The sequence below is a fragment of the Pagrus pagrus genome (assembly GCF_965226575.1).
Source record: "Pagrus pagrus genome assembly, chromosome: 19".
In the NCBI taxonomy this organism is placed as follows: Eukaryota; Metazoa; Chordata; class Actinopteri; order Spariformes; family Sparidae; genus Pagrus; species Pagrus pagrus.
Genome location: NC_140203.1, coordinates 2,509,086 through 2,519,671, shown reverse-complemented (window position 1 = coordinate 2,519,671; position 10,586 = coordinate 2,509,086). Strand labels below are relative to the sequence as shown.

Below are 10,586 nucleotides of genomic sequence, written 5' to 3'. Positions count from 1 at the left end.
CTCAAATGAAAACATTTCACACATGTGACACGATGCTACTGTAGAGGCGGCAAGAGGGGGAAGAGTCAGATCTGTATGTACTACACACTGTGAAACTCGCTCTCTGCATTAACACTGATGAGACTTCTGTCTGCAGATAAAACCAAAGCAGTTTGTTTTTTTTCCAACACTTTTCTGGAAAATCTCCTGTAGAGCATCAACAGCCACAGAGAGGATGGAGAACGTTTGGTAAAACAGCCAGGTCTCGATATTTAGCAGAGTTCAGAGACAAACCTGCTACAAATCAGTAAAAGTGAATTTCAGAGGCTCTGAGGGAACAAGTTTGATATTTTTGGAAGATGCCCTTATTCATTTTCTCGCCCAGCGTTAGATGAGAAGATCGATGCCACTCTCATATCTGTCGTTTGGATTTGACGCCAGTCGGGGGGTGATTAGCTTAGCTTAGCATAAAGGCTGGAAACAAGGGGAAACAGCTACCGTAGCTCTGTCAAAGTTTAAAAAACAAAACCCTTCCAACATAAGGTATAACGTCAATTAAAGGAAATGTTCATCACCTGATAGAAAGTGAGATGAAGTCTCGTAGTCCACAAAACATTTCTGGAGATCCCAAATTGATCTGAAAAGATGTTATTTAAACCCTTTTTTAAGCTAAAAGCGTTAGCGTGCACCCTGTCTGAAGCTCGATGTGAGTCGAGGGCGTTTATTATGTCTTTTTAAAATCAATTTGGGATCTCGGGGCTTCTGGAGACTTGGATTACGCCGGATGAGCTGAAGTGAGACATTTTATAACAAGTCTCCAGCTACTTCAGTTGTTTAGGTGAATGCTGAACTGTTCCTTTAATGAGCTTTAGAGTTGTTGGTAGGTTTTTTTTAACCTCGGGACGGAGCCAGGCTAGCTGTTTCCACCTGTTTCCAGTCTTTATGCTAAGCTAAGCTAACCATCATGTCGCTGTAGCTTCATATTCAACAGAAAGCGATGAGAGAGGCGTCGGTCGAACTCTCGGCAAGAAAACAAATACACTTCCTAAAACATCAAACTGTTTCTTTAAGACGGAGCCCGAACATTTTACCACAATAATCGTACCAAACTCACAAATGTGTTATAATTGAGATATTAGCAATAATGCAGACAGCACCTTTAAGAAGAGGACGTGCTGTACAACAAAATATAAGGGAATGTGTTATCCTGCCAGAAAAAGTGTGCGTCGTGTTCACCGGGAAGATTTTTGTTTTAAGTTGCTACTTAAAGCCACATAAAGGAAAAGTGTCAGCACAAAAACATTTGATCTCGTCGTGCCTGTACCGAACAACTGAATTCATTTTTTTGTAGTAATTTGACAAAAGTAATCTGATTATTCAAGCTAAAATAGTTAATACTTAAGTGAAATGTTATTTCTATGAAAAAAACAAAAGCACAGAATTGGAAATTAGTTTTTAAAATATAGTATATACTTATATATTTATATCTACATTACAAATTAGCTAAAAGAAAAATAATAATTTGTCTGTCAGAGATTTTCTAGGAGAAGATAAATAAGATTAAAGAGCGAGCGAGAGAGAAATGTCTGATTGGAGCCGAACCCTTTGAGGTAAATTTGACCTTCTGGCTACAATTCATGGAAAACACACTTTTTTGAAAAAGCTGCTAAAATATAAAGTTAAAAAAATGACCTGTTGGCGGTTCAGCTGTTAAACACTTTCACATGGAACATCTGGTTGTGAGCGGGAAGAACAGATGTGTAGAAAACCTGCAGACAGTTTACAGCAGGAGTGTAAGAGTTCACCAAACACAGTCGGCACCGGACACGTCGGAGAGGCTGGTTTAGTGTGTGAGCGCGTGGACAGAAAACATGTACCGGACAGACGCTTTCAACGAGTTTGAGATTTTGGAAATACGCTTCTTCACTTTCTGAAGGCTCATTTATGCTCACTGTTCGATACAGACCTCTGTCTGTACTCGTCTGTGTTCTTTTTGCCTGTTTTCTAGCAACTTTCCTGAACTTTTGCGGACAAAATTGAGAAGCACCACAAGAAATCAAGCCCCCAGGAAGAGCGCCAGGCTTTGAAGCCAACGTTCGTAGTGGCAAAACCGCGTAATAACATCTTCACATGATGCCCTGTGGCCCAAACAGACTCTTCCCATAAGCTAACATTGTGAAAGAAGTGTCTGTAAAATGGTGGATGCATTTTTTGAGCGTCAATTATTTTATCCCCATTCAAGTTAGCTGGGCGCTAATCCGGAAGTTAGCCCGCTCAGTTGGCAGAAGTCTCTAGTGCACACGCTCTACGGGCCATTTTGGCTTCAAAGCACCACTGAGCAGCTTTCATAGAGTTGAACGAGGCTCCGCCACCAAGGCCGTGTCCAGATGTAATTTTACATCCCTGCCAGAACTTATGGGGAAGTGTTGCTAACAGTGAGACGACCATCAGACATGACGAAGAAGTCTGAACAACAGCGGATGCCCAAAAGTCTTGGAAATGGCCTCCCAGACCGCCATGTGTAAAACGTTGCTTCCGCTTTTGTCCGTTACATCGTCACAAACTCCTCGTACGTCACCGTGTTTGTTGTCGTCAGAAACTCGACTCTGAGCTGCCCTCTACTGAAGGTAAACAGAAGGAAGGGTCATCATGTCACTTAATATTTGCTTCGACGCCAGACTGTGGTGACAGCTGTATTGAAGTCTATGAAACCCAACATATCTACGTCGTTTTGATTTCTGATGAAGAAACGCCTCCAGAAACTGAAAGAACACACTTCAGAGAGAGAGTAAACACCTGATTTCTTTTATCGACATGTTGTTCTTCCCTGGATTTTGATTTTTGGTTTTCTTCAGTGATATTTGGTCGAACATGCCCCGTTTGGTCACAACGTCGTTATTTTTTTGGAAAAACAAAATCAGGTGTTAAACTCCTCTCTGAAGTGTGTTTCTGGAGACATTTCTTCATCAGAAGTCAGACGACGTAGATACGTTGGGTTTTAGTGTGTTTCTCCATGCGTCTCCCATAGACTTCAATACAGCTGACGCCACAGTCTGGAACCAAAGTGAGATTCAGTGACGTAATGACCCTCTTTTTTTTAGGTTCCTTGAAGGACACATGGAAGTATGTTGGCAGTAAGCGATGGATGAAGCTATGTTTAAAAAGAGCATAAATGAGCCTTAACTGTGAGTTAGATGAGAACTTCAATACCTCTCATGTCTGTGCATTAGTTATGAAAATACAGCCAGCAGGCTATTAGCTTAGCTTAGCATAAAGACTGGAAACACGGGGAAGCAGCTAGCCTGGCTAACATTAACAGAATCAGCCAAACAGTCAGTTCGTCTTTGGCGGATGTGATTGTTCTGGCTACGTGAGGTCACACTACTCTGAGTGTAGCTTAACTTTTCATCAAAAGTCCAAACATCTAATGACCGAGGCCGACATGACAGGAAGTTTAGTTTATGATATGATGGAGAAAAACATTTACTTCATTAAAACAAGACTGGACTGGAACATTTTCCCCATTTCAGATGAATATTTAGTCACAGCTTCATGATAAAAAAACCCTCTAAAGTTGACATCTGTTCATAGAAGTGAAAACTTTTGACATGAATCAGTCTTTTTTGCGTTTCGCTCAAATTTGTACGATAATACTGTAAAACAGACCTGAGATGAAGGCTTAAAGGTGCAGTATGCAGGAATTTTAGTTGAAAAACATTCAAGAATGAACAACAGGATGTGAAGAAATAACAGTTTTGACACTGTGACGTCTATGTGTTGTGTTGCAGAGATATCTACTGAAGTTTGCACGCTAACTAGCTAGCCCCGGCTCCCGTGCTGGAGGCGTAAACACCAACACTTCCCCTGCCCCCTAAATGTTTTGAGAATGATTTCAACAGGTGGAGAATTCTCACATACTGCACCTTTAATTTTTTTTCCTGTTTTCCTTCATAATTCAGCCACAGAAAATGACAGGGGGCCTCTGACGGACTACAATCCTTCCCTGCACGAGGAACAAACACAATGATGCCCGTTAATGATAAGTCTGCTATACTGAACACAAGATTAAGTGTTAACTGATTCACAGAGAAAAGCTTTTGCACATCTGTGGATCAACAGGTGCGTAGAAGAAGATATGAGAGATCGGAAAAAAAAACGAAACGAAAAAACTCCCAAAAGCAACCTGACGAAGGTCCGTGTCGTCAAAACGTTGCAATTTTTTCAGGTGTGCTGGAGTTTTTTGTTCTCAAAGTGTAACTGACAAAAAAAAAAAATATTAAATTAAGCTATTTAATGAAGATTTTGTGGGTTTGACGCTCTGGTCAGCTTTGACATTTGAGTGAATGAAACTTCTCATCTAACTCTTTGTAAGAAGGTGAAAAAAACAATTTCCCAAAACGTTAAACTATTCCTTTAAAACACCCTTTGATTTGCGATAGAAAGCCAATAAATATATTTACATAGTGCAGAAATATAAGACAGAGTTGTGAGTGATTAAAGTGAATTAAAAGAGAAGTCTGACAGCTGAGAACTGAGTCGTTAGTCGAGATCAAGTCTATTTATATTCCTATATCTTCCTCGTATTTAAACTAACAGAAAGTTCTGTACGTAGATGCTTTCAAACATTAATTACATGATAAATTATAAGTATTGTGCGTATTAGATATTAAAAAATACAATAAAGGCAAAAAAAAATCTTTAAAAAAAGCATGAAAACTGAGAAAAAACTATTAATTTGATCAGTTTGTGTGATTGTTTGAGTCTGTACGTTGAACACTATTTTATTTTACACTTCAAAAAGTAAAATACTTTGATCCAGTGTCACAGTTTTTATCATCAGGAGCCAAAAACGCCGACTGAACCGCAAGTTTGGTAAACTTTCACACTTCCACTAAACAAACGGTAGATTGTGAGTTTTGATGGCTGAAATCAAACTTGGAACAGAATGTTTTTGTCTTTTTTAAAAAAGGGTTTGTAATTTGCATCTCATAGTTCTTGCTGATCCAAAAGGGCTCTGGGGCCGTAAATATAAGTATTGCTAACTACCAATTAAGAAAAAGCAGTATAAAAATGCAGAGCATTAACTACCACCTGCATGCTGTAGAAGCATTGGTCTATAGGTAATACAAAATGTACAAAATAAATGTGCTGCAAAACAACCAGAATGTTTCATATACACATAAATAAAAAGTACAGATGTCATCTGACAAGGCAGACGGACCTCAATCGAAATGTGATCACCCCCCCAACACACAACCCCCCCTCCCACTTCCTACAACAAAAAGGGTACACATTCTGTTTCTAAGGCATTTTGTACACTAGCTAATGAGAAACACGAGTGTTACTGTACGTTTCCCTTTTTTTCTTTTGTCGTGGACCCCCTCGATCAATATTTGAGCCACGGGTGAGCTGCGATGGAGGCTTTACTGCGGTCTCCATAGTCATAGAGCAGCTCCTCACCCTCGTCGATGTCTCGAGAGGCGACGAGGATGAGGTGAGGGACGCCGTTGATGTCGTGGAGTTTGGTTTGGCAGTTTCCGGTTTTACTGTGATTTATCAACCTACCCAGTCGACCAGTCTCTTTTGTGGCGTCCACACTGTTGGAGCAAAAGACAAAATGTTCACATCAGACTTTGTATTGGAAAATGTTAATGCACCTCAACAGCTACCAAGGGTCATCAAATCATCAGCGGGAGCTGCCCGACTCTCGCTGCCGGGGACAGACGCTGGTTTTTGGGTGGAAGTGTGACGAAGAGTCGGCAGACAGACATCATCTCGCCTCTGTTGCGGCTCTGTTACTACCTCTGCTGGAGGATCAGACATAGAAAGAAACAGTGCCTCCATCCTGCCTCTGTTACTTTCACACAGAAGACGAGGCAGAATGACGGCCCTTTAAAAAGGGAGTGTCTCCTTGCTTGTTGTTCGACACATTCGCTCTGGCAGTTAGCATTGATAGATATAAACAACAACTAGCCAGCTACAGTACGTCATCCAGTAACGTTTAAATGTAAGAAGTTTGATCATACCAGTAAGTTTTGCAGAGGTACTGGAAGTAGTACATGTAGCAGCCGGTGGCGGGGTTCTGAGCGTATTCGGCCTCCCTCTTTTTGGCGTCAGTGATCTGCAGCAGGTCTCCGTGGTACTCCACCACATACTCGCCTTTCTGGAAACACCGAGTGGCAAACACTGCTCGCCCCTTTCCTTCTATATGTTGCACCTACAAAAACAAATACGAGAGGTTTTCCATTTTGACACACAGAAAGAATAAACTTTACATTAATACTGATCTTATATGTATATAGTTTGATGGGATATTACACCAGTTTTCTTTAATGTATTTGGGCAAATAACAAGAATAAATCTCTCTCTTTCTTCTTATATTTGCTCTGATGTTGCTGATTCTTTTCTGCTTCACGTTCGGTTTCTTTTGTCTTTCTGAAGAGTCAATGTGTCTCAAACACTGGGAAGTAAGATAACAGTTTATCCTGACGTGTCCTCAAGGCGTCACCAGTGTGCGGACGCACATAGCAGGTGGTGGCGTCTGTTTTTGACACCTAAAACCGCTGAGTGTTTGTTGCTTTTTGAATATTAGAGAAAAACACTGAACGTACCTCCATTCCTTCTTCTATTCCCTTTGTGATGAGATCATCTATGTGCTTCTTTTCTTCACACTGGTAACAAAAAGGGAAACATGAGATGGCGTTACTGAAAAAGAGCAGATTGGATTTCTCTCCCTCCTCCAGGTTTTGAAAAGCAGTCCACTGGTCTAACGCTTCACTCCTGAAAACAAATGATCAAAATCTTCTTACTTTTCAAAACTCAGTGCCTACATTACCCACAATGCAACTCAGCCACTGAGCGGCATCACCGGAGGCAATTTTTCAGACTACATGCAGCTTCCTCTGGAGCCAGAAAAGGCTTTATACTACTTATTTCACATATGCAGCAATACTCACCAATCAATCAATCAATCAATCAAGCACCTTCCAAACAAATCAAAATTCAAAGTGCTTTACAAGTGATTAAAGACATTACATCTGATAATACTGATGATATAATATGTTGTATGTAAGAGAAGTGATTCCTTCTTACCTTGAGCTCTGTTTTACTTTTTCTTGAGCTTCGTCTTATTGGATAGTAATCAGTAACTTTTCGGTTTTGAGAGTTTTTCCCTCCTGCACTGTAGCGGACAAAGAACAATAATTATTACACCTGTATGAACAACAATCACACCATCACGTTGTCCTCTATGATCCGGGCGTGCGTACATTCTTAGCGTGGACTTCTTTCCTTTGACCTTGAGGCGGACTCCTCTCCTCTGGTGGCCGTGCAGAGCGCTGTTGTTGTTGGCGTGGAGGGGAGCGTGAGATAAGCTGTTGCTGCGGGGCAGGGAGAGCTCGGCGGGGGAGCGGCGGCAGTAGAGCTGCGGAGGCGACGGCTGTTCATCTGACCAGCAGGGTGAACACTGGCTGTAGCTGCTCTCCATCTCTGGGAAGTCAGTCGTCGAGTCTTTTGGTGTGGCGCTGATGGTGTTTGTTCTCCTGCCTGAGAGGAAAAAACAACAATATATCATTGTGGCGATCCTCGCTGCCTTCCATTACATAATCTACTGACAAATAAAAATAAACAGCAGTCTTTTTGTTCTCCTGTGGCGAGTCCACAGAGTTAAACCACTCTCCTCCCCAGCTGGAGATGAAGCTGCAGACCTGCAGCGAGGATACTTACTCTCTCCCTGCCTCTGAGCCTCATTCTGCTGGCAGCATATCGGAGAGCACCGTCCCTCCTGTGTCAGCTTGATCGTCGTCTCATCATGAACTGGCGATATGGATTTGGTGCAGCTTAAGACAGTGACTGAATGACTATTGCATACAATCTCCTGTGAATGCAGAGAGAAATGTATCAAGTCCATGTTCTTGCCATGAGCAGATGTGGTTTTACAGAAGCATGCTTCAATTACAAAAAGATGAAGAACACAATAACACAAATATTCAGGAGACATACAGACACTAAAGTAATTAATTAAGACATTTGACAACAAACTAAACCAAACTTAAACCCACAGACATTCACTTAACTCACACATGACACAGAAAAGCAGCAAATCGTCACATATGAGAAGGTGAAAATAGGGTTTATCTTCTGGCTTTGCTTGAAATATGGACATTGAAATTTAAATTATTAACCCAATATTAAAATGTTCGCCTGCTTAATTTCTATCGATCTTTTAATCAGTTGTTTCAAGGAAATTCATTCTTGAGAAAATCTACAGTGGGTTTTCAATTCAGAAGCTATATTTAACGAGTAATAACTGTCTAAAAAAAAGACTTCCTGTTGTTAATTTGATTACTGTAAACATTCAGCAACAACTATTTAAATTAATACATGTTGCCATGTTTCCTCAGGGTGTCTTGGATGTTCAGGACAAATTTCTTCATCAGAAGAGAAAGATCATCAGCTGATTGTTTTCTGCCTAAACAACTAAATAATCAAACTGTCTTTGTCTTCATGACTGAATAAACTGAATAAACAAACTGACCTTAAAAAGGACAACACAATTTATACTGTTTTACTTTGTTTATATGTGGCGGACCCTGCCACCTTTCTAGCTTCAAACAGTGTTCTGGGACCTTATTTACCTCTGAGAGCAGCTTGATTATTCACTGATGGAGACAGTTTGTATTATTACCTCATTAATATTGTTAATATTAAAATTCTTCTACAACACAGTGCCTCTTTGACAATAAAAAGTATTTTATAATTCTGTTATTTCTTTTATTCAAAAACTAAATCTTGATCTGAAAAATCAGCTGTCAAATAAAAGCAGTGGAGTAAAAGTGTTTTTTTCTGTCAGAAATGTAGTGAAATGTACTCAAGTAAAGTACAAGTAATATAATTAGTACAGTATTTGAGTAAAAGTACTCAGTCCCTCTCCAGCAGTGGTGTGGGTGGGGCCCAGAGGAGGGGACCATGCTGGCTCCACACCCACCCGTCAGTCCCTTTAAATCCAGACTGCAGGCACAATCAGGCCTCTCGGATCATCAATATCTACGAGTCAAGTCCGCTAAAACTAAAACACACTTCAGCAGCTGCCTTCAAACTATAAAACCCTCTGAAACAGCAGAAATCGACGCGTGTTTCTGTCTCGTCTGATGTCAGAAACACTGCTCAGTGCTCAGCTAGCAGCCACATGTAAGCAGCTAACGTTAGCAAAGCACTTCAACAAAAAGCCCCTCATCTGCAGCTACTGTAACTACACCAACTTACAGTAAAAATACACGTGATTTCCACCTTTAACCTGAATACGTTAGGGTCACTCTCAGAGACACAATTAATCCACTTCGGCTAGCTTTCATCCGCGGCTCCTGACCTGTGCTCGCTGATGCCCGAACAAGCAAACTTACCCCGTTCATGTCCGACTTGTTTTCGTGGCTCCTCGCTCGGCTGTAGCCTCTCGTTTCGAGGAATAAATAAATGACGTTTGGTGCCAGTTCAGAGATTAACCTCGCCCTGCTCGTACGGCAGTGCCCTCCCTGCGAGCTGGCCCCCTTCCACGGTGACTGTGTGCCCGTCTGTTGTTTTTAAACTGCCAGCAGCTCAACCGATGAAGCCTCCACAGCTCCTGTCCGCCATTTTTCTCCGTGTAAATGAAGGAGGAGAGCGAGGCGGGGAAATGTCGCCCCCTGCAGGCCGACAGCGACACTGCGCTTCAAACCGCCCCCTCCTGTGTGTCAAATACACACTCAGAGGAAGTATTTCTACCCTTTACTGCAGTATAAGTACTAGTACCACAGTGTAGAAATACTCTGGTACGAGACCTGCATTTACAATGTTCCTTAAAGGAGCACTGTGTAGTTTTGGAGAGGAAGTTCAAACTCAGAATATTAATGAGGTAATACTAATTATTATATTATCATATAATTATTGTACTTCTATGCAACCTTATTTTCACTTAAATGTGATTGTATGTACTACCGTTTGACTTACACGAACTTCTTGTAAATTGTTCTTTCCTAAATAAAGGTTTACAAAAAAATACATATATTCATATTAACTTTAAGATACTTTTACTTAAGTACATTTCACTAAATTTCTAAGGGGAAAACATACTTTTTCTCCACTACTTTTATTTCACAGCTGACTTTTCAAGATCAAGATCAAGATTTAGGTTTAAAGGAAAAAAAACAGAATTATAAAATATTTTTTATTGTTAAAGGGGCACTGTGTAGTTTGGGTGATGAAATCCAACGTCAGAATTTTAATATTTATAATAGTAATCACGTAATCATACAAACTCATGTTGAATCATTTCTTATCAAACAAATAGAGCATGGTCATGATGGTGAAAGAAGACATTTTGCATTCATATATCTCCCTGGACTAAGACAGTAAATGCACTAACAAGGTTATTAGGAATATTCTGGTCCAAGACTGCTTCTCTGACCCAATCAGAAGAAATTATGTTCTGGAGTAATTTAAAGATGATGAGGTTTTATATGTGCACATTTGCCTTGTTGAATGATAATAACAAGTTGTGTTAATAAGTACAATAAACTGTGTATGACAGAAGATGAAAAGCAGAAGCAGAAGAAGAAGAAGAAAAAAAAAAA

At 40.5% G+C, this 10,586-nt stretch overlaps 1 protein-coding gene across 1 annotated transcript; it reads right to left on the bottom strand.

The window, feature by feature from the left end:
- Positions 1–777: 777 nt before the first annotated feature.
- kmt5aa (lysine methyltransferase 5Aa) lies at positions 778–9,626 on the bottom strand. Its single transcript, XM_084383529.1, has 7 exons — positions 9,381–9,626; positions 7,705–7,855; positions 7,248–7,524; positions 7,072–7,159; positions 6,591–6,650; positions 6,006–6,196; positions 778–5,576 (listed from the first exon to the last, which is right to left on the bottom strand). Exons 1-7 carry the CDS (start codon positions 9,387–9,389, stop codon positions 5,366–5,368), a joined length of 987 nt encoding a protein of 328 aa, XP_084239655.1. The 5' UTR covers positions 9,390–9,626; the 3' UTR covers positions 778–5,365.
- Positions 9,627–10,586: the final 960 nt, after the last annotated feature.